Source organism: Cnephaeus nilssonii (assembly GCF_951640355.1).
Source record: "Cnephaeus nilssonii genome assembly, chromosome: 18".
NCBI lineage: Eukaryota > Metazoa > Chordata > Mammalia > Chiroptera > Vespertilionidae > Cnephaeus > Cnephaeus nilssonii.
The window spans coordinates 15,392,280-15,415,963 of NC_137089.1; the positions used below are offsets into that span (position 1 = coordinate 15,392,280).

Sequence of the window (23,684 nt, forward strand, 5' to 3'; positions counted from 1 at the left end):
CTTCAAAATAACCTTGAGGAGTTTGCAAGAAATATGACAGACCATTTAAATAAAGAGACAAACAATATTATATTACCAAAAGAAAAATGAACAAAGGGAATAATCAGATATCCTATCTAATAAAGACGGAATATGCAAATTGACCATAACTCCGTGACAAAAGGTGGCGGCGCCCACAGCCAATAAGGAGGGAATATGCAAATTGACGGGACAAGGCGAGAGGCGGAAGGCGGCTCTGGCTGGAGTGAAGGCGGTGCCAGCAGCCAGGGGAAGGAAGGCCTGTTTTTGCACGAATCTTCGGGCATCGGGCCTCTAGTTTCTGTATAAGAAAAAACCCCAACGATTAATAAACATGAAAAGGTATTCAACTTCCTTAGCGCTCAAACGTATGAAATTTGTAGCTGAAAGGTAAAAACTGTTACCTGCGAAAGTAACAAAAGTCAAAGGGGGAAAACAGATTGTAGCAGAGCTGGTAAGGAGCCCGGAGGTGGTGACCACACAGGCAGAGAGCCCCGGAATGCACACACCCTTAGATACAGCAATTCCTTTTAGTATCCACCCAATGGAAATCAGCAGAAATTTGGATTTAAAAAGGCAAAAAACAAAAAACAAAAAAAAAAACCCACAAAACTAAACTAAAAACTGTAGAAGTTACTCATTACTATGAAACCTAGATGAAAGGCCTAACACAAAGAAATTATATGGAGAGCCTTCCCTGGAAACTAACTGTCACAGGCTGTCAGACGTCCAACATGTCTGAACAGCCCTGTTCGATGGAATGTCTAAGGGACCTTTTACTTAAATTTCAGTTACAGTTGTGTCCTATGAGCAAGCCAACTACAAGCTAAATGTGCAGAAAAGGACATGTAGGGGGTGGGGCAAAAGTAGGTTTACAGTTGAGAGTAGGTGAAACACAAAGTTTCTTTTTTAAAAAAATACATATATATATATTTATTGTTGATAGTATGACAGATATCTCTCAGTTCCCCCTTTCCCCTTCCCCTATTCCCAAGGTTTATTCTTGTATTATTATTTATTAATTACTCTATTATTTTCCACACGAACAACACTGATTGAACTGTGATTGACAAAAACAAACTGGAATTCTGGGACTTGTTGATTGATCGATCTAAGCTTTCCTCTCTAGGATCCCACAATATTAAAGTCACTTCCTTTGATACCCTCTAGTTTGTAAATCCCTAGAGTCTTACTTTATCTGAGATAATGATAATATTGGTATTCATGTTTCTTAAGGTTTCACTGTATGCCATGCAGCGTGCTGAGCCCTCAGAGGCTGGTACTATTATTAACACATCTCTATTTTTCACTGAGAAGAAACTGAGCCTCAGAGAGGTGAGTAGCTTGCCCAAGGTCACGTAGTAGCTCGTATGTATGGGTGCAGTTGGGGTTTGAATCCAGTGACTCAGTTCTGCCCTAAATCCCATGCTCCTTAACCACTGGACCACACACCCAGATCGTCCACCTCATTTTATAGTTATTTTAACTATTTGGAGTGTTTATCTGTCCAATCAGATCCTAAGCTACTTTAGAGGAAGATATTTCTCACTGAACTTTGAGTACAATGTTCAGTGAGAAATTGCGCTCAGTTGACACTCAATAAATGCTTGGGTCATAAATGAACAAAGCTGCTGTTGTTTTAAAGCTGATCCTGACTCCTCTCCCTCACCAAATGGTCAAGGAGGGGTTTTTCTTGCCAGAAGAGAAAAAAATCTCCTAAATCAAATTTTTTGATGCTATTAACTTGCCAGCGCCCTCATCCCCTTAAGCCTCCTGACCATTCTCCCTGATCCAATCCATCCTGCACACTGATCACCCTACAGTACTATTTAATCAGTTTCCAACTAGATTAGTATTAGATCTCAACTAATGAGCCCATATACGAGATCCAAATACTCAGACCCCAGGGTGACCAGGTGTGGACAGAGCCCGTAGGCTAATCACCGTTAACCAACAGCCTCTTCCCAGGTGACCAGCAGGCCCAGGGTGGGTTTCGAGGGAAGGACGTGTCTGGATAGGGGACTTGCACTGCCGAGACTAAGGAAGTTTCGGGCAAACCAGGACAAGCTGTGTATGCCACATTCCCCTCCCCATCTCCAGATCCCTTCTCTTTACTGCCCTGTTCTCTACGAATAAGACCATTGTGCCACCTGAAGACGGGGGAGCACAGATTTAATCAACTCAGACCCTCACGCAAAGACGTTCACTAGCTCACGCTGTCTAACAGCAGATCCTCTTCGCTTAAACTAACACCCAAAGCTCTTGGTCGTCTGGCCGGGACTTGTGTTATCCCCACTGCCTGGCATCCTGAGCCCCCTGCCTTCCCAGTCTCTTCATTGCCCTTGGATGTATCTTTCCCACTTTCCCAATGTAGCCCCGATCTCTCCATCTGGGGGGCTTTACTGTCCCCTTTCTATTATCCAGAGCCACCCCCAAGGACTCAGTTAGCTCCCGTCCTTTCCCATGTCCCACCCAGTCTTCTGTGAAGTTTGATGACCTCAACTCAGGACAATGGTTTGGGCCACAGCACGCAAGACCCTCCCCACCTCTTGCAGCGATGTGTTCAGCCGTTATTATTCTTTTCTTCCAAGAGTTACCCATCCTTTCCCACGTTTATATCTCATCTGTCCAACCAGAATAAAGTCTCTTTGATGGCAGATATTACCCCTTATGTTTACGTCCCCGGCAACACTCAGCGATGCTATTTCTTTTGCATTTCTTAAACACAGCAAGCATGCAATAAATACGTTTTTTAGATAACTGATTAATACTGTTTCCCTCCCCTCCACCTTGTGAGGAATTCAGCAACTCTTCCGCACAGATAAATGCTCCAGTAATTTTTTCCTTGTGGGTAAATTGCCTTCTCATTATTCTGCCTCTAGCAACGTAGCTTTCCTTCAATGCCTGGTAGGAGAAGAGGACTTGGAGCAAAGTCTCAACATTTCTCTCCCCCTGCGAGAAATAAAGGCAGATCACAGTGAGGGTGGGGTCGAGGCGAGGGTGGAGGGAGACAGGAAGAAAATATTATAATAGAAATGTAAAGAAAGCATCCATAAGAAATTCTGGAGAGGCAGAAAGAATTCCAGATACAAACAAAGCCAAGATATAGAGTAAAGGGCTTCATAGGAAAGAAAAAAATGAAACAAAGTTGTCTCCATTAGACTCAGTATGGACAGGAAAACGCGTGCCAAAGGCCCAGCACGAATGCCAAGCTCAGCTCTGAGCGGGCAGCCGGTGTGACCCCCTCCCAAAGGGCACCCTGGGTGGGCTCTGCAGATGGCACATCTGGGGAGGCTCCTCCGGCCCAGATGGCACGCAGCCCCAGTCTCAGGCCTGAAGGCAGGCCCAGGGAAGCGATGGACAATTTCCTTCAGGCAACATCATGTCGGCATAAAAAATGGTATGGATTCATTTGCCTCCTGGCCAATGAGAAATCAACTTGGACCAAGGACACTAGGCAATAGGTTTCGTGGGACTCCCACTGCAGCTGCAAAATAAACCTCATGGGCCCCGACTTCCCCTCCCAAGGCTCCGGGCTGCCCAGGCCTCTGCTCGGGGAGGGCTGAGAGTCCCGCAGGCACTGACACCTTTTCAAGAAGCTGACATCGCCCTCGTGTCCACAGAGCCCTCCTGCCAGCAGTTTGTGGTGGGAAGTGACTTCCGGGAGCGCGGGCCGATGTGCAGGGACCCACGCCACACTCTGGCCAAGCGCCGCCGGCAGCGCAGCGAGGAAGCACGACCTTGAACTCACAGGAGCTCCCTCAGCCTCTCCAGCTCATCACTCCACATGAATGTAAGGTGGGGCAAATGGAGGTTTGCAGTTGTTCGTATGGAAAATAATACAATCTATAATAATAAAAGCATAATATGCTAATTAGACCAGACAGCCGAACAACCTTCCGGACGTCCTTCTAGACGTCCTTCTGGACGACCTTTCGGACAAAGCTGGGGCTGTGAGGGCCGAGGCAAGCCGCCATGGCTGCGAGGGCCGAGCCCCTTGCACGAATTTTGTGCACCAGGCCTCTAGTAATGAATAAGTAATAAAACAAGAGTAAACTGTGTTTTGTGTATTCACAATGGTAAACCTCCTTTAGCCCCACCCCATGTATATGTTCTATATTCTTTTTTTTTAAATCCTCACCTGAGGATATGTTCACTGATTTTTAGAGAGAGAGAAGTGGGGGGCGGGGGGGGGGGGAGAGAGAGAAATATCTATCGGTTGCCTCTCGTGCATGCCCAACTGGAGATGGAACTTGCACCTGGGTGTGTGCCCTGACCAGGAATCAAACCCACCACCTTTTGGTGTACAGGATGCCAACCAACTGAGCCACACCAGCCAGGGCTCTGTATTCGTTCATCAAGTGGATGGGCTTCACCCCCAGGGTGTCCTAAGCGGCAGTGCCTGAGGATTTGCATTTCCAACAAATTCCCAGAGGCTGCGGAGGTTGGTGGTTCCTGGACCATACTTTGAGAACCACTGCTCTTAAAAAAAAAAGGCTTAAATTCAGTGTTTTGGTGCTTTATGTGGGCCACTGAAAAGACAGCCCTTCCCTGAGTACTCACTGCCTCCAAGTAGACTTCACTGCGATCCTCTTCTGAAGGGAAGGTTGTGTTTTCACTGCCCCCGCCCCCCAAAGGCCGCGTGGGAAGCCACTGCTCTTTGCAGGGCTTTGGGGCTATAAGGACCCTAGGATTCTTTCCAGGTACCGATATTCCATTTCCTTTGATTCATTTTCCTTCCGGCCCACGGCTTTATGATAATTAAGTGTGAGTCTGAGGCAATCAACAGAGTCATCTGACCACGGAAGGATCCCTCCTGGCTTCAACCACACTCATGGCCAGGTCTGCTGACGCTCCTGGCCACGGACTCTGGAATGCATCTTTGTCAGGCACTGCTTGGGGGAAGGAGAAGGCAGAAGTGCCAAGAATTCTTTTCTTTTCTTTTCTTTTTTTCTTTTCTTTTCTTTTCTTTTCTTTTCTTTTCTTTTCTTTTTTTTTTAATTCAAAGGGGGAAAACATGTAAACCTTGGATCTGGAACCAGTTCCAAGAGCAGATAAACAAAGCCTTTTAAATTGCATATTTGTTTATCAGCCTAAGACTGTTAATATCTGGTTTATTCACACACAAAAAAATTATTGAGCTCCTATATGTAGCTGGCACTGTTTTGGAACCTAGGAATACAGCTGTAAATGAGACAGGCAAAGGCCAAAACCAGAAAAACATGTATGTCAGGTAGGGAAAAAATACAGCAGGTGCCTAGGTAGAAAACCCATGCCTTTTGCACAACCACCTCCCCAAATCCTAATGCTTAAAATAGACTGTGCTCTCTGGCAAAGGCACATGCTCAACAATAGGGTTCCTGTGATCTGCTCCTGAGGTGCTTTTCCTTCATGATTTGGAAAAAATTATGCAGTCATGATTAGTGACGTCCCTGGAAACCACATCTAGTTCCCTGAAAAGGTTCCGTTGCATCAGAACATGTTGAAATACACCACCTGGCATACACAGTGGTTACCTTTTTACCCATAGGTAATCAGCCAGGCCAGCTTTTTTTCATGCACAGTCCAAAACTTCTTAAAAGCAAATGATGAAGACTGAAGGGTACAAAAGGAAGGTTAGGTGCTTTGTTGGAACAGTGTCACTGCAAATACATTTCTCAAAGGAGTCAGCGCTGGAGGCACTGAAGAGTTCTAGTTTAATCAGATGATCTGACCCAAAGGAAGCCATCCACGCTTCTCCACTTTAGTCATTCTTGGCGAACATCGGAAGGTGCAAGATACGTAAGGGATGGAGCTTCCTGTATGGGAAATATCCTAGTACCCTTTGGTCATGTCTGAATGAAGTCATTATTGCAAAGACTTTTAAATCACAATGATAACTATAGGTAATATCAGCTCCCACTCATTTGACACGGTGACCACTTACTAGCACTAACTGAGCGCCTACTGCATGCCAAGCACTACTGAACATTAATCATGTCCCAAGCGTTTTAGTTACTGTTTCCATTTCTGTTCTTATACCAAGCATTCTATGTACACCATCTTAAGCATTCACAACAATGCTATGAAATCAATATCACCATCATCATCATCCCGGTTCTACAAATGAGGAAACTGAAATTCAGGAAGAGGAATAACATCCCCAAGGTCACACCCCGTGAGCACGTGGCAGAGTAGGAACTGAACCCCAGAGCCTTTCTCTTTACACCCTGGTTCTGCTCCTGCCCCCAGGAGCTAAGATAGCAGGCTGGGTTCAGGGTGGATTAGCAAAAGGCATGCATTCTTCAAAATACTTAGCTACCATCTGCCAGCAAATGGTCATAATGCCCCTGTAAATCTATGATGCCCAGCATAGATGATGGGTGCCCCCACGGCTGTGCCAAAGCACAACCCGGAAACGCTAACCTGGTGCAAAGTTGCCTGCATGAATGTACGCAACACCACACAGTGAAAGATCACGGCACAGACGGTCTTCATGCCACCCAGGCACCTGGTAAGAGCCCTGTGCACTGCGATCGTGTGGGCTTGGGGTCTGCAGTGGGGGCGGGAGAGAGTTAGTGAGTGAGTTATCAACACTCTTAGAAACAGGCATTGAAAGTAGAGCCTTACTGCCCGGCTGGTGTGTCTCAGTGGTTGAGCATCGACCCATGTACCAGGAGGTCATGGTTCGATTCCCAGTCAGGGCACATGCCTAGGTTGCGGGCCGGTCCCATGTGGGGTGTGCAGGAGGCAGTCGATCAATGATCGTCTCTCGTCATTGATGTTTCTATCTCTCCCGCTCCCTTCCTCTCTGAAATTGATTAAAAATAATGAGAGAGAGAGAGAGAGAGAGAGAGAGAGAGAGAGAGAGAGAGAGAGCAGTCTTTCAGCTGACCAATTCGTATAAGCTGAGACGGTTGTTGCATTTACGTGCATGTGTGTGTGTGTGTGCTGGCATGTGTGTGCAGATGCTTCTTTGGAGGAGGAGGAAGATGATGTGTGCCAATTAGGCAAATGAAGCACAATGTGCAACTTCGAGGGAAAATGCCTCGTAGCACTGATACTGTCCCTATAATAGCAAGCCACAGTCATCACTATTTATCACAGGGCACCTTCCTCCTTCTGTGTTTCCCGTGTCCCACGATCCCCACGACCCACGGATGGAAGAGCCATGCTTCCCCTGCTTTCTTGCACACACAGGGCCCCTTCTGTAACCCAGAGGGGCATTTCAAATATACAGTTCAACTCGTGTATTTCTATCTGCTGTGAGAAAAGCAAGGGCATTAAGCAGGAGAGACAGCACAGGGCCTTCAAGAAGGGTGTGTGCACAGCCAAAGCCGGCTATAATTGAGTTGGAAAAAATAAACGAAAAAGAACAGTGAGCAAAACATGCCTGCTCTGCAGAATACCGTGTAGCTAAAAGTCTTCATTAAATGTTCCAGTGCACACAGCGTGTTAGCGGCGTGTTTGTGTGCCTGAGATGCCGTGAGCTCTCCTGGAGCTCATAAATACGGACAAGGGACAGTTGCCATAGAAACCAAGTGCTCTCGAATCAACCCCGAAGAACGGAAGCTCCCAGGATAGTCCGACATGGCCGGCCCAGGAGTTACTGCTGCCGCCACGGGCTTGCACGTAACTCACACGCCATCCTCCCAAGTGACATTTTGACAAGTTGGCCCACCGGACCCAGCCTTGGTCTTGGCCACATGACACCACCAGATTCTGTCTTCACAACTGCCTGGAAATCGTACTCTTGATTTCTTTCCCCTTGACTGTAAGGACCAAGACGTGCTACAAAAATGGGCCAGACGCTTAGATGGGGAACGTGCCCTTAAATGGGAAGCTTTGGCCCAAGTAGCGATGCGCTAGGACACATGCCTCTGTCCCGAGCCGTGGACAGCAGCTCAATGAGCCGTCAGCGCCCAACGCAGCAGACTCTGGGTACTTCTGCAAGGGGTGGGGGCTCCCCGCGCACCCAGCGCCGTTTGCGTTGATTGTGCAATGACACAGAGAGCTGTTGCCGTTGATTTTTTTTTGCAGGAACTTTTCACAGGCTAGGCACGTCGCAGTCATCCTTCCCGGGGAAGGCCAACCCTTCGCGACAGACTCCCACTCCCAGTTCTCTCTGACCGTCCATCACCGCACGTCAGATGGCTCCCCCTGGGATCATCCATCTCTCCACGGGTTTAAAATAAAAAGATCGCGGCTGCACTGCTTTGTTTCCCCCCCTGATCTGCCTCCGTAACTTCAGTGCAGTCCCTTTTTAAGGCTACCGATGGTGTGTAGGCATACATATTTCTGCGTGCCATTAATAAGTAATGAGAGTTTTTTTAAAAATGAAAACATCTATGGACCACAAAGCCAAACACCATGAGCAAGTGCATCCGTTCTCCAGAGGCTGGCTGGTGCTTGCATAACCAGCAGCTCTCACGGCCTGGTTGGGGCCCGAGCTCAGGGTGGGCTGCGGGCGCCCCCTTCAGGACCTTGGGTGAAATGCGTGCTGCTCGCATTTGAGATGCTAACCGGTCAGCTGGGTCATTGTTTTTGCTAAAACCTCGCAGGAAATTTTCAAAGGAAAATTTTAGCCCACCTCTAATGGTGTGGTCAGGCAAAAACCTTTCACGTAACCAGGCTTAAACTAATATTCAAATCAGGCAGGCAAGCCCAGTCGGTGTGGCTCCGGGGTTGAGTGTCAACCTATGAACCAGGAGGTCACAGTTTGGTTCCCCGCCGGGGCACATGCCCGGGTTGTGGGCTTGATTCCCAGTGTGGGGCGTGCAGGAGGCAGCTGATAAATGGTTCTCTCTCGTCACTGATGTTTCAATCTTTCTCTCCCTCTCCCTTCTTCTCTAAAATCAATAAAAATACATTTTTTAAAAATCAGATAGGTAAAATAAATGGGAATATCTTGCAAGAAAAAATACCCCATAAATATTGACATGTCCGTTTATTCATGTGATTAAATAGTGCTTCTCCACTAGATGAGCGCTGTTTAAAATAGTAACGAACACAATTACAACAAGACAGGCAGCCATGTCCTCCTCGCCTTCCCACTTCCTTCCATAGCCTGAACCTGTTCTCTCTCACTTAACCCTTTGCACTCGCTTGCTTTTTTCTCGATTCCTTTATTCTACTCGGGATTTAATTTTTTAAATACCCCAGATTTTACAAAGCGTGGCAGTAGAATAAAAAACTGGAGTTTCTTTTCATACAAACTTATTTATTTGGAGTTTTTTATATTTCAAATTATTGATACATTCAATAACTGTCACACTCGACATCCGAGTGCAAAAGGTTAATCCCCAGCCTGACCTGCTTGCCCCCAGATCTTTCTCTCAGTGCCTGGTTTTCTCTCTCCCACGTGTTTAGTCTTGATTCTCAGGGCCAGACATCTCATTCACTGTTCTCGCCAATGTGGTCCTATGCCCAGGACGGCGCTGATAAAAGCTTTAGGCTTCATAGCTCATCTTCTCTCTCTCTCTCTCTCTAGACGGTCAGCTTGAGACACCCTTGACCCTTGACCCTCTTGCCTGGCTCACAGTGGTGCCCCAGTCCTGAGAGATGGTGTGAATGAAGGAACATGGGAGGCCAACTCTCTTTTCACTTCAGTTTCTTCCTTATTAGAACTGCTTCACAAGGTCATTGTTCCCCGACCTCAAAAGTGAAGGGGGCACAAGGAAAGTAAGTCCAGGGTGGCAGTCTTCCTCCTCTCCTTGGAAAATCCATCCCACCTACATTCCTCTTCATTCATTCATTCTCTCAACATCAGTTATGGATGACTTGCAACAAATTAAGAGCACGAGGTGAGAAAATGCTCGATTTCTTGCTTGTCCTCTCACCATAATTGTTGAATAAAACCTTTCCAGTTTTCCTTTATGCCATCTCTTTATTTTCCTCCAATTTTACTGAGATATGAGTGACACAACATTGTGTGAGTTTAAGGTGCACAACGTGTTGATTCGATACACTGACCTATTGCAAAATAATTACCACTTTCATCACGTCCCATAATTACCATTTCTTTTTTTGTGGTGAGAATAGGAAAGACCTACTCCCTTAGCAACTTTCTAGCATATACTAGAACTTATGCCATTTCTTTACATACACATTTACATATTGATTTCAGAGAGAAAGGGAGAGGGACACACACAGAAAGAGGGATGGAAACATCAATGATGAGAGAGAATCATTGATAGGCTGCCTCTTGCACGCACCCTACTGGGGATTGACCTCGCAACCCAGGCTTGTGCCCTGACCAGGAATTGAACTGAAACCTCCTGCTTCATAGGTCGAAGCTCAACCACGGAACCATGCTGGCCCGGCTGCCATTTCTTTATCACATCCTTCTTCCATGCAGTGTGGAAGGCTATTTATCCTTCTCATTCACCCATTCAACATTTACTGTACTTTTACTCTGGGCTGAACTGGGTCAGACCCTGGGGATATAGAATTAATTAAAACATAAAACTAGAGCATAATTCACCACTCCTTAACTATGGGCTGTGCTCAGTGACTTCCTTCTAAAAAGGACAATATTATGGAAAGGGGAAGAAATGAGCAACTACACAGCGGGGAAGCCTGACGAACCCCACCCCAGCCAGCGGATCTAGGTCTGCATCAACAGAGGAAAGTCCTGTTGATAGCATGGGCCGTCGGAAGGATGTGGTGAAAACAGTACCTTACTTATGTGGTCTTCCTCCTAAAACCCATAGCCCAAGGCTGACAATGAGAAAAAGGAGACATCAGAAAGATCACAACAGAGGAGCATTCTTCAAAATATCTGCCCAGTCCTCCCCAAAACTGCCAGGGTCATCAAAAACAAAGGAAGTCAGAGAAGGTGTCAAAGGCCGTAGGAGCGTAAGGAGATATGAAGACTGCCTGGAGGGGAGACTCAAATGGAAAGGGGATGTTAGGCACAAGCTAAAGAGATTTCAATCCAGTATGGACTCTGGTTAATAATAACATATCAGCGTTGGTTCATTAACTGTACTGCACCCAGTAACGTACGATAATAATGGAAACTGAGTGTGGAGTAGATGGGAGCTCTGTACGATCTTTGCAGCTTTTCTATAAATCAAAAACTGTCCGGAAATAAAACACTTACTTGTTTAAAATGGGATTAGATTTCAAGAATGTCCATGAGAGCGCCAGGCTAGGGTGGCTCCGTGGTTGAGTGTCGACCCATGAACCAAGAGGTGCCCGGTTCGATTCCTGGTTAGGGCACATGCCTGGGCTGCAGGCTTGATCCCCAGTAGGAGGTGTGCAGAAGGCAGCCAACAGATGTGTCTCTCTCATTTATGTTTCCATCTCTCTATCCCTCTCCTTTCCTCTTCTTTAAAATCACTAAAAACATATTTTAGCCGACCAGCGTGGCTCAGTGGTTAAGCATTGACCGATGAAAGGAAGTCACGGTTTGATTCCTGGTCAGGGCCACATGCCCGGGTTGTGGTCTCCATCCCCAGTGTGGCAGCCGATCAATGATTCTCTCTCATCATTGATATTTCTCTCTCCCTCTCCCTTCCTCTCTGAAATCAATTAAAAAATATTTTTAAAATACGTATTTTTACAAAAAGAATGTTCATGAGAGAGAAAAGCAGTGAGTAAAGCGCATTGTGAGGGAGCAGCAGTCACTAGAACTCAGTCTGCAGGCTGAGAGGAGGCGGGCTGTGACACAGCGAGAGCAGGCTAAAAATACTGCTGCACATCAGGAAGGCCTCGCTGAGGTCAGCAGCACGCATTTGGGCAGGAACAGCCAGCCCAGATGAGCAGCTTTCTCACAACAACCAAGAACAGCGAAAGCTGGCGCTATGATTGACCCAGATAAGGAATTAGCCGTTCCTGCGAAATTCTCTCTTTTAATACGAACCACGATAAACACGCTTTCTCCTTGTTCAAAATATTCTGCCAGATTCATTAATCTGTGAAGCCTCCTCTTCAACTGGCCCTGGCCTCCTGCTTCCCGATTCCTGCAATGTTCACACTGAAAAAGATGAGTAACGATAGTGGGGGAAATTCTGACGCTAGCGCAGGGAACATCCTTAAATTAAAGGGTTGGAGAAGCAAGAAATGGGATAATTCAAAGAAATCCAGGTAAATATTTCCTGCCAAGTAAAAATACTATTTTCTTTGTTTTCCAAAAAAGAAAAAGTTAAAAAAAAAAAAAAAACAATGAAAAAGTTTCCAGTTTTTTTAAAAAGAGCCCGAGGGTCAGAGAAATACAGCCCTATGGTTCACCTGCCTCCCCGGTCACCGCAGGCAAAAAGCAGCCGAGAACTCCGAGAAATGAAAATGTGCGGCGAGAATGACACCAGTCACACTGGCTACAGAGAAAGGAGCCGCCGTCCACCATAGCCTGCCTTGGTGTAACCCTTTCTTAGTTTCACATGGATTATCTCACGGCTTCTAAGAGAAACACAACGTAGGCACAACCGTGATTCGTAATCTCATTTCACTGATGAGACTGTGGCTATTCAGAGACCTTATGAGGTCTGAGTGGGCCTGCCCCCGTCCTGGGCATCGATGGGGCTGGGACCCCAACCACACGCTGTGCCGGTTTTCACTGTGCACCCCGGTGAGCACGACAAGCAGACGTAGATGGAGAAGACTCAGGCGAATAATAAAAGCCAATATGCATCTTTCCTCCAAAAGACACATCTATGCACATGTCAATATGCATTATGTAAGAAATATCAAAGAACTGATGAAAGAGATAGAAAGAAACTGAAAAGCACAAACGTTTTGTCGTTTGACCTTAAGTTAGTTATTCTTAGACTAGAAGAGGGGAAATAAAGCAGGTAATATGTAGATCTTTAAAAGAAACAAAACATCTGGATCATTCCGTGCTGCTCAGAAACAACCCAACAGGAAAGGAGGGACAGACGATGTTATGGAAACGGGTGGCTCGCGCCTGTGAGAACGTGGTCTAAATTTACATCCTCGAAAAACATGACTCAGGGAGACAGAATCACGGCCTATAAATATCCTCCGGGCAACAGTATAGGTGGTAAATAAAGGAGGCGAATGATGCCTAACCTTAGGTCCAGGACGATTCTCTTTGTCCCGCTGTCTAAGGAAGACAGTGCTTCACTCCTGAGCAGGTGGTGTCCTCAGAAATGAAAACTTGGAGGAGAGCTTCCTTCCCCTGCGGATAGCGCGCTTGCAAACCTGGGGAACGTTCCTCAAACCCCACAAAGTCACACAGCGCAAGCATCAACCCCACCAAGTCACACAGCGCAAGACGGGCCAGGAGGCTCTGTGTGCTCAGGGAAATCGGCGTTGTGACAGGAATCAGAGTGGCCATGGCGGGCAGACTAAGCCAATTTTCCAAAAAAAAGGCTAAAGCTACAAAGAAGGTGGTGCTGAGGCTGGAATGTTGAGCCCAACTGCAGATCTAAGAGAACGCTGGCTGTGGAGAGATGCGAGCCTTTGGAATTGGGAGGCGATAAGAAGAGAAAGGGTCACGTGATCCAGTCCTAAGCTTCATGTTTTGTTTTATTATATGACAATAAAATCTTGATGTGTTCACTTCAAAAAAAAATTCAAGGAGAGTAAGGCTAGGAGCTGCTGGAGATACCAGGGGCGGGAATAAAAGAACCACAGGGAGTGGCCTCCGGTGGAGCTCCATTAAAAATAAAAAAAAGAATTAGACTGGAGCCCAACGGTCGTGGCTCAGTGGTTGAGTGTCGACCTGTGAAGGTCACGGTTCAATTCCCCATCAGGGCACATGCCCAGGTTGTGGGCTTGGTCCCCAATATAGGGAGTGCAGGAGGCAGCCGGGCAATGATTCTCTCTCATCATTGATGTTTCTATCTCCCTCTCCCTTTCTCTCTGAAGTCAATAAAAGTATATATATATATATAAATATATTTTTTAAAAAAGAATTAGACTGCAGTGTCACATCACGCAACAGGATATTTTTATTTCTCCCTTACCTTTGAAAAGGAATAATAAAGAATAGAATCAAACCCAAAAGAGCTTTTGGTTACTGGGCTACTTGACAGAGAGAACACATGGACGGTGAACAATCAAGTTTGCTATAAAGTGCTCTGCGTTGATGTCAGGAGATAGCAGGGCACCAGATCTCATGACAAGCATACAAGTTTGCAAAGTTGAAGACACTGGGTCAGGCTTCTTATCTCAAACTTGTCCCAGACCCCGCTGTGCTACAGTTTTCTCATGCCCGTAAGGTGATCATGTTGTAAATCACATTCTATACCGGCAAAGCATTTTAAGATCACTGAAATAGTCACACAAGCAAATTATTACTAACTAGAGGCCCGGTGCACAAATTCGTGCACGGGTGGGGTCCGGGCGGCCCACCCCAATTGGGGCCCATCGGGTCTGGCTGGCGGGGGGCGGGGAGAGGGGCCGAGGGCAGTTGGCTGGCCAGCCCTGCCCCCTGGTCGAACTCCTGGTCAAGGGGACAATTTTCATATTAGCCTTTTATTATATAGGATTATTATCATTATTATGACTCTCCCAGATGCTATGCTTCAAAAACATCATTTTCCCCAACTCCCTCTTAAAATTCTCTAGGTTTCCTGATTAAGTCTCATGAACTCCTCAAAGCCACAAGTTATTTCAAAAGACTTACCTGGTCCCAGCACTTGGAGCAACCTAAATTGTTTGAATTGCAGCAGAAATGACCCTGGGCAGGCCCCTGCCATGTGCAATAGCTCTGGCAGAGTGACATTTAAAACATCAGGAGCTTTCGAAACACAGCAGGCTCAGTTCATCACCCACAGCCCGACCCAAATCCCAGCACCATTCTTCCACTGTCTCCCCAAGGCCGATACTTCTAGCTTTGTAGAGAAGCTTCCTGCATTTTGTTTGACTTGCCATTTATTTTGCAGGGAGAGGGGCCTAGATCCTTTGACAACCGGATATTTCGTCCTCAAATGGGCAATGGCTCCCTTGTTAACATAATAACAAAGACCCTGGTGGTGCCTCGTTGGTATCCTACGTAAATCAACCACCATTTACTGCACTCGCTAAAGGCAACTTGCAATGATCCACTATGAACTGGTCCCTGAGTTGAGAAAAGTGCTCAAAGGAGAGTGTCAAGTTCAAAAATACAAGTATTAGCATTTCCTAAGGGTATCTTTGGGGTTTGTTTTTAAGTTCATAGCAGTGGTTGCCCAATAGTGGTAGCTTCTCCAATGGTCTTCTTTTCCCCAGAGGGTAGCCCAGGAGCACAATTGAAATTGGGTCTTTGTGATAATGGCACCCCCAAGAAACTGTAGACTTTTCCGTATTACAATGAAAATGCCTAATACACTTTGAACATTAGAAAGAGCCTATACAATAAGGTAGAAGGCCCTATCATATCCGTGTTTATACAGGCACGCATGCATGGACACACACACACAATATGTGACAGCATTTGGAGTTTTCTCCATTACAACCGTAAAGTTTATAAAAAACACAAGTCAGGATGCAGGTGTTGTCTGTGCTCACATTCTATAAAGAGAAGTTAGCAGAGCTTCGGCTGCTACTGAGTGCTTTCCTGAGCAGGAATTTGCCAGACCTGCAATATTAACATAGAATTATGGAAATTGGAAACAAAAAGCTGGAGTCTACTGGGAATGATAGGCTCAAGATGAACTCAGCTGGAAAACGTGGCTAACGAAAAGTGACATCCTTTGTGCTGGAACTTTTCTATCTGAAAGCTTTAGAAAGGCTGTAATTATTTTTGAGTTTTCAATTCATCCCTTCCAAACCAAGCCTTTTATGTTCTTCCTTGCTCTGTACCTTTCCTTTGTGTGAATTCGGGCGTTTGCCAAGCACTGAAGTGGTAAACTCATATTGGTTTTATACATCTATACATTCCCAGGGAATAGCAAGCAACACAACTTTTGTGTCCTCTCTGCCAAGAAAAACAAAGGAATATTTGTACATCAAAACCTCTATCTTGCGCACAGGCTCAAAATACCTGAGCATGGCTAAATAAATCACCCGAGGAGAAATGGCTGATGAAGGCCAATGAAGAATTTCTCTGCAAGTTAGTGCTTTGACTGCATTGTGAATCCAAGGAATGCAAGAACTTCGACTTACCTTGTGGCTTTTGGGTCCCAGATCACAATGTCAGCATCTGATCCCACAGCTATTCTCCCTTTCCTTGGATAGAGATTGAAGATTTTAGCTGCATTTGTGCTGGTCACTGCCACGAATCGGTTTTCATCCATCTTACCACTGTGCTGTAAAACCATTCAAGGAAAAAAAAATAAAGCATTTGTTCTAATGATCAAGATTTAAGAATCTCCTGACAATCAAACTTGTATCTCTTGGAACCAAATAGAATTGCATCTAACTTCTTATATTGTGTAGCCAAACACACCTCATAATGATACATGATGGGAATGATGGGGTAGCATATGGAAGCCCAAAGATAACTGTTCAAAAATACATCAGCTTAAAAAAAACACAACCACTGTTTTTTCACCATTCTCAGAATCACATAGACAATAGCTAAATGTTAGGAATGGTATTTCTAATTCTCGTTTGAAGTTCACCACCACCACCTACTACATTTATTTATTGCAGACCCAAGATGTATGAGTCATCATGAAGACATTAGATGGAATGTTATACAGTTAAGGTAAGACAGACTTCTAAATCAGGTGACAACACTTTTTGGAAGAGAAAGAATCAGCTCAAGAATTTCAATTTTGTGCAATCAACTTTACATAAACCAAACATTATAGACAGTCTATTACAAAAGATTTTTTAAGTGGACAGACATTAGAAGGCTGTGACCCCATTAAAATTACTTTTTTAATGTTGAGAGTTTAGCCCTACATACATTCATATGGTAAAAGCATCTTTAGATTTATTTCATTATCAAAGGGTCCCTGTCTTAAAAATAATTACTATGTCCTGAAAGTAATATTACCATAAGTAAATCGTCTTAATGTTTCACAAAATAACATTGAGTATTGCATCACACTAAGAAACATCCAGTCACTTTAAAACCATTTATATACTTGGGAAATGTAATTGATTATGAAAATCTGCTGTAATAAAGATACTCATTGTAGTAACACAAGTTTGAAGAGAAAGGTTGGACTGTTATCAAGAAAATCTAAGAAAGGAAAAAGAGAAGTCATCTGGGATGGTTAGAGTCAGGGTAGAGAGCAAGGAGGGCAAAGAGGATGATTGCTAGAAGATAGGGCTATTGAGATGCTTTAAAGATCCTTGCATGTATGCTAATTGTTCAACTATCATCCTAAAAGTAATGAAGAAAATTAAAGGGTGTTAGAGAGAAAAGTAGCATGAACAGACCTTCATTTCTGAAGGGTGACTCCCGCACTGGAGTACAGAATAGACTGTAGCAAGCAAGACTGGAGGCAAGGACACCCGCTGTGGAGACCACTGCAATGGGCCTCAAACTAGAGTGGCAGACATGAAGATGGAAGTGAGAAGGCGTTTTGGAAACAAAACTGACAGTACCTGTTAATTAGAGTTAGAAGTGAGTGGTGTTTGTAGGGGATTCTGACGCCTGAGACATGATTAACGTGTCATCTAAGGGAGGGCCTCCAGGCGGTGGGCAAGAACGGCACAATAATGGGGACCTCGGGTCTAACCAGCCAGGTGTCCCCTGCTGATCTTTGCAACTACACATGTCAACTGGCTAGACAGGTTAACATGTGGACCGTTAGCTATTTGGTTCTTCTCCATCCTCAGGGAGAAATTTTTAAGTGACGGGAATTTAAAAGATCTTTGTTTAGACTTGCAATTATTATTTATGTGCCCTCATACAGCTGTTTTCAAAATATTACATCCAAGGGTTTTTAGGGATAGCTACCAAGATTTCATGAAAAGGAGGTATAAACAGAATACAAAGTATTCATGTATTTTCAGTCATTCCAAGAATTTATGTCGGTGACACATGAGCTGGGATTCAAGAAATCAAGTAGAAAGGCTACACCATTTCAAAGACTTCAAGAATCTACATTGGCACCTGATCTAAATGTATCTTCTAATGTGTGCAAAAGAAAATTACGTCATTATTATCGTGGGGCATGGGGTCGTGTGGTGCTGGGGTAGCAGGCCCAGTCTCCACCATAGTAAAAATCAATAGGAAAACTTCTCTGTGAAGGTTATGGCTCACTAGTCCTGAAGCAAAGTGGATCCGGGTCGAAGCATTAAGCAAAACAGGCAGGATCTTGCGAAACTCACCACGCCTTTTTCCCATATGACTGACATCCGGTCCTCAACACCGTTCACCCCGTTGGGAATCTTAGTAAAATCATCCTTCCCGAGAGCTTTCTGGCAGGTGTTGAACGTGCAGTTGTCAGTCCCTGTGGTTGTCAGATCACCACTGCAACAGAAAACCCACCGGAGGATGGGGGTGAGTGGACAGAACGGGTCAGGAGGAAACCACCATAGCCTTCCCTAGTCTCCTGACTTCCTTCTCAACTGAGGGTCAGAAAACGGCAGTGGAAAAAGAGTAGCTTTTTCAAGGACCCATTTCACCCACTCCCATCCCTGCTGTAGGAGGCACTTTTGGAGAATACTCTTACGAGACACGCGAGGATATGTTCTAAGCTCAGTTCAATCACTTACGGGTATTGTGATTACAAGTTTGCCTGGTGCTCAGTTCCTCATCTAGAAATTGATAATTATATGTGCTTGATGACAATTACTTCAGGATCGTTGGCAATAATGAAAGTAAAAGTTCCTGGTGAGGAGAGGGCTACACAAGATGTACCAGGGGATCCACAGGCACAGAGGCAGGTCCTCTGGGGCAGCCCCTGGCCAAATGGGAACGTTGCGGTGAGTGGAGACGTGACATTGGCGGAGGATGTTGATGTCAGCAGTGACAGGAATCCTGCTTTGACTTCCGAATCACCTTGGGGATGCAGAAGTGTGAAGGAGGAAGGAGGCTGAAAGGAAAGGGCAAGTGAACTCTTGTGTCGTCTGCTGTGACAGGTTCTCTGTGAACTTGGATAGGAGGATCTGTGAATGAGGGGTGTCAGGATATCCATGAACGGTGCCATTCTCACAAAAACATCATCATGTCCCAGAAAGTAGTGTCTCTGAAAACAGTTTCGATGGCCTTTCATGGGGATAACCTACTCACAGGTAGGATTTTGCTTTTCTACCCCCTAGAGTGGTTCAGCCCTTGATTGTAACCTATTATACTTGTACACCAGGTATAACATCTGGTTCCCAGGTTATATCACCATAGGGAACAAATCAAGACTATTCTGTAGGATAAAAACAAAGCATAATGAAGAGACCTGGCTCTAGGCAACAAGAGACGGAAAAGAGGAGGAAAAAAATCAGAAGAGAATAAAATGTCAGTAAAAAGGATCTGATTTCTCTGTGTCCAGGAGAGAGATCTTGACACTATTTCATCACATAACTAAGCCAATGCTCTTTGGTCTCCAGATGAAGGACAGTCACAGAGCCTGTCAGGTCAAGTAGAACAGAATACTGGGAAGTCAACGGAAGGTCCAGATGGTAAGAAAAGATTTCTGCTCGAACCCGAAACTCGTCAAACACCTTATTTTGGCAAAAAACACTTCACAGTCATCTGCTCAATGATTACTTAGCCAATAGATTCATGAGGTAGTCAGGAGTTGAAGGGTCTGGTCTCAAGGGGGGCCCCATAACGTAGTGGGCTGCGTGGTGCCATTCTTTATTCCAGTAGTGAGTGCCATCTGTGCCCAGACTTGCTGCTATGGGTTCTCCATACACCACCTTCCCTGGAAAGTTAAAAGAAAGCATTCAGCACCTTAATGTGTTCTTAAAAGAAACCAACTGACAAACACATAAATATTAGTCTCTCCCATCTTTGTAAAGCAGGCGTCCTCAAACTACGGCCCGCGGGCCACATGCGGGTGTTTTTGCCGTTTTGGTTTTTTTACTTCAAAATAAGATATGTGCAGTGTGCATAGGAATTTGTTCATAGTTCTTTTTAAACTATAGTCCGGCCCTCCAACGGTCTGAGGGACAGTGAACTGGCCCCCTGTTTAAAAAGTTTGAGGACCCCTGTAAGGATATGAATCCTAAACCTTTAGTGAGCAGGATTTAAAAATAAAATTTTACTTTTTTAAAATTTCTTTATTGATTAAGGTATTACATATGTGTCCTTATTCCTCCATTACCCCCCTATCTCCCATTCATGCCCCAACCCCTGTTGTCTGTGTCCATTGATCAGGCTTATATGCATGCATATAAGTCCTTTGGTTGATCTCTCCCCCTTACCCCCACCGTCCCCTACCTTCCCTGAGGTTTGATGTTCTGATTGATGTTTCTCTGTCTCTGGATCTGTTTTTGTTCATCAGTTTATGTTGTTCATTATATTCCACAAATGAGTGAGATCATGTGATATTTCTCTTTCTCTGCCAGGCTTATTTCACTTAGCATAATGCTCTCCAGTTCTATCCATGTAGTTGCAAATGGTAAGAACTCCTTTTTTACCGCAGCGTAGTATTTCATTGTGTAGATGTACCACATTTTTTTAATCCACTCATCTGCTGATGGGCACTTAGGCTTTTTTATGGAGCATTTACCATGTCCAGCCAATGTGCATTGTATATTATGGTAATGGTTGTACCCACTCACTGATATCAGACTTGGCCACATGGATTACTTTGGCCAATTATATAGGAATGGCAGCCATATGTGCTGCTTCCAAGCAGAAGCTGTTAAAACCACAGTTTGGGGGAATACCATCCCCGTTCCCTGTGTCGTGAGACCAGCAGAGGTTGCTCCTTGAGTTGTGTCTCAGATCGCAGAGAACATGGAGCAGAGGTGGAGCCAGCCCATGATGGACAGGAGTATGAATGAGAAATGAAATTGCTGTCGTTGTAAGCCAAAAATATTTTAGGTTCATTTGTTACTGCAGTGTAACCTAGCAAAAGCTGGCTGATACATGTGCCATTTTAATGGAGTCATCTCAAAATCCTACATAGGAAATACTATTAGCACTATTAAAAGATGAGGATAGAGTTTACGGGGTTAAATGGTTTCTCCATAGTTACATTACATGCACTTGATATCGATGGCGTGCAGGAGGTAGAATTTGGGTCCAGGCATTTTGACTTTAGTGGTCCTAACTTCTATGCTATACTACCTCGATGACAGTTATCATATGGGCATATGGAGTTCAACCCCAGTGTATCTCTGCTGCAAATAAATCGCTAACCTTTTCACACCCTTAAGAAAAAAAAGCTCCCTCTAAAAACATAGTAAGTAAAAGAACACAGATAAAATTGTAGCCAGAAATGCATATTTTAAAAATCATGCAAATGAGGCCATCAAAAGCACCCAATGTTAGAAAAGTTAATAGTGCAAGGGAATTTGAATTTAAAATCAGAATCCTTATCTCTGATTAGCATTTGTCAGAAGAATAGATTCCCTGGCATCCACCTGATCAGATCCAGGCAGTCATAAAGGAGAGTGCATAGTAAAGAGATGTTGGCCTACCAAATTAGCTCACTCCAGTTCGTCAGAGGCCAGAGTTCAGTTAAAACCCTGATGCACACGGGAAATTAACTGGTTTCCTCAGGGAGCACTGACAGTGGATGCCCAGCAGCTGCCTGAGTCATATTAAATTGGAAAGTAGCACCCTATTATCTCACAGATCATTTCTCCCTCAAACTAGCCACTGTCCTCTAGCTAACCTAGGAATAATGAAAAGCCAGGAAAGCAAGGCCTATTGAAGCCTAACGAACTTTGCTTCTTACGTAACCGAGTATCAGACCTTGGTCAATAAAAGTTACCCCCCAGGGACTTAGCTGCTGCTAATACACACACACTACGCCAGTGGTCGGCAAACTCATTAGTCAACAGAGCCAAATATCAACAGTACAACGATTGAAATTTCTTTGGAGAGTCAAATTTTTTAAACTTAAACTTCTTCTAATGCCACTTCTTCAAAATAGACTCGCCCAGGCCGTGGTATTTTGTGGAAGAGCCACACTCAAGGGGCCAAAGAGCCGCATGTGGCTTGCGAGCCGCAGTTTGCTGACCCCTGCACTAGGCGATCCCACCCTCCTCTTGTTTTTCACTGTCCTAGTCCCAGGAAAGGGGAAATAATGTGAATATCTCTTTCTGGTGTCTGAAACAAGCAATCGTTTTTAATATAAACTAAGAGCTAACGTGCTATTTGATAACAGGATGGACACACTATTTTGTTTGCAGGCACGAAGAGACCTTTCTATTCCAAGAGGACTTCCTACAGGTGCATGGACAATGAGAAACTCGGAGACTTGATCAGCAATCACTTTGCAAGTTGCCAACTCGGGCGTTCCCATGGAGCTTCCTCATAGAGGAAAGGTCCTGATCACTTGTTCTGTTCAATCATTTGGGCCATCAAGGTGATAGGGGAACGCTGTTCCAAAAAGTTCTACAGTCGTAGTAGCGCTCGGGAAATATTCAAAGTGTCAGCATCTACCAGGAGTCTGCCAGGACGGTTTTGAAACCAGAGAACAGCTAATTTCCTCGGAAGGGCTTAGCTCCTTTAAAAGGTGACCGCCGCTCTTTTCATACCCAACAAGCTCTTTGTTGGCTGGGCTATTTTCAACAGTCCCTCCGTTAAGCATTTGGAAATACCAAAAAACTGAAAAATGAAACATTCCCAACTGCTCCTCCCCTATTTCACAATGGTCCTAGACATTTTCAAAGGACTGAACAGCATGCAAGCAATAAAAAGGGGGGAGCAAACCAGGGGCCTGGACAAGCCATAAATTGGAAAATCAAACGGGGCAATTCAGCATGATTGTGGGTTCTGTTAGATTTGGGCTAGAAATAAAGTCATAGCAAAGATAGCTAACATATGTATTGCCCTCTCTAGTTTGCAAATATAGCTTGGAGGTCATGTATCTCATTTGACCTTCATGGCAACCCTCATGCTGGGTTGACAATAAACTGATGCTCAATAAGACTAACTAAAGTGCCCGAGACGCTAGGGTAGTAAGTGGTTCACCAGAATTAGAACCCTAGCATTCTGCTCGCATATCATGCATATCACTATGTTACTAGGAAATGTGCCATTTTTCATTTCTTGATAAAGAGCATGTATTTTTATTTTTTATATATATTTATTGATTTTTTTACAGAGAGGAAGGAAGAGGGAGAGTTAGAAACATCGATGAGAGAGAAACATCCGTCAGCTGCCTCCTGCACACCCCCTTCTGGGGATGTGCCCACAACCAAGGTACATGCCCTTGCCCGGAATCGAACGTGGGACCCTTGAGTCTGCAGGCCGACGCTCTATCCACTGAGCCAAACCAGTTAGGGCTATTTTTACTTTTTTAATGTTCTCTTTTTCATTGTTGTTCTTTTTTAATTGAATTTGTTGGGGTGGCGTTGGTTAATAAAACCATACAGGTTTCAACTGTACAACTCTATAACACACCATCTATCTGCACACTGCATCGTGCACTCACCACCCAAAGTCAAGTCTCCTTTCACCACCATTTATCCCCCTTTGCCCTCTCCATCTCCCCCGACTCCCACCTCCCTTTCCCTCTGGTAATCACCAAGTAGGTACTGTTGTCTGTGTCTGCTTGTTTATATTTTTTGCTTAATCCCTTCACCCTTTTCACCCAGCCCCCCAACCCTTCTACCCTCTGACAACTGTCAGTCTGTTCTATGTGTCTATGAGTCTGCTTCTATTTTGTTAGTTTATTGTGTTCATTAGATTCCACATATAAGTGAAATCACCTGGTATTTTT

The 23,684-nt window shown here is 44.8% G+C and overlaps 1 protein-coding gene across 1 annotated transcript in view; it reads right to left on the reverse strand.

The window, feature by feature from the left end:
* Positions 1-23,684, reverse strand: part of DPYS (dihydropyrimidinase) — a gene marked incomplete at both ends in the record, with an annotated part of 70,835 nt that overhangs the window by 19,484 nt on the left and 27,667 nt on the right. Inside the window, 3 exons of the mRNA XM_079796505.1 lie at positions 16,051-16,193; positions 18,175-18,316; positions 19,550-19,706. Coding sequence (XP_079652631.1) covers positions 16,051-16,193; positions 18,175-18,316; positions 19,550-19,706 — 442 coding nt within the window. The remainder of the gene's footprint in view (positions 1-16,050; positions 16,194-18,174; positions 18,317-19,549; positions 19,707-23,684) is intronic.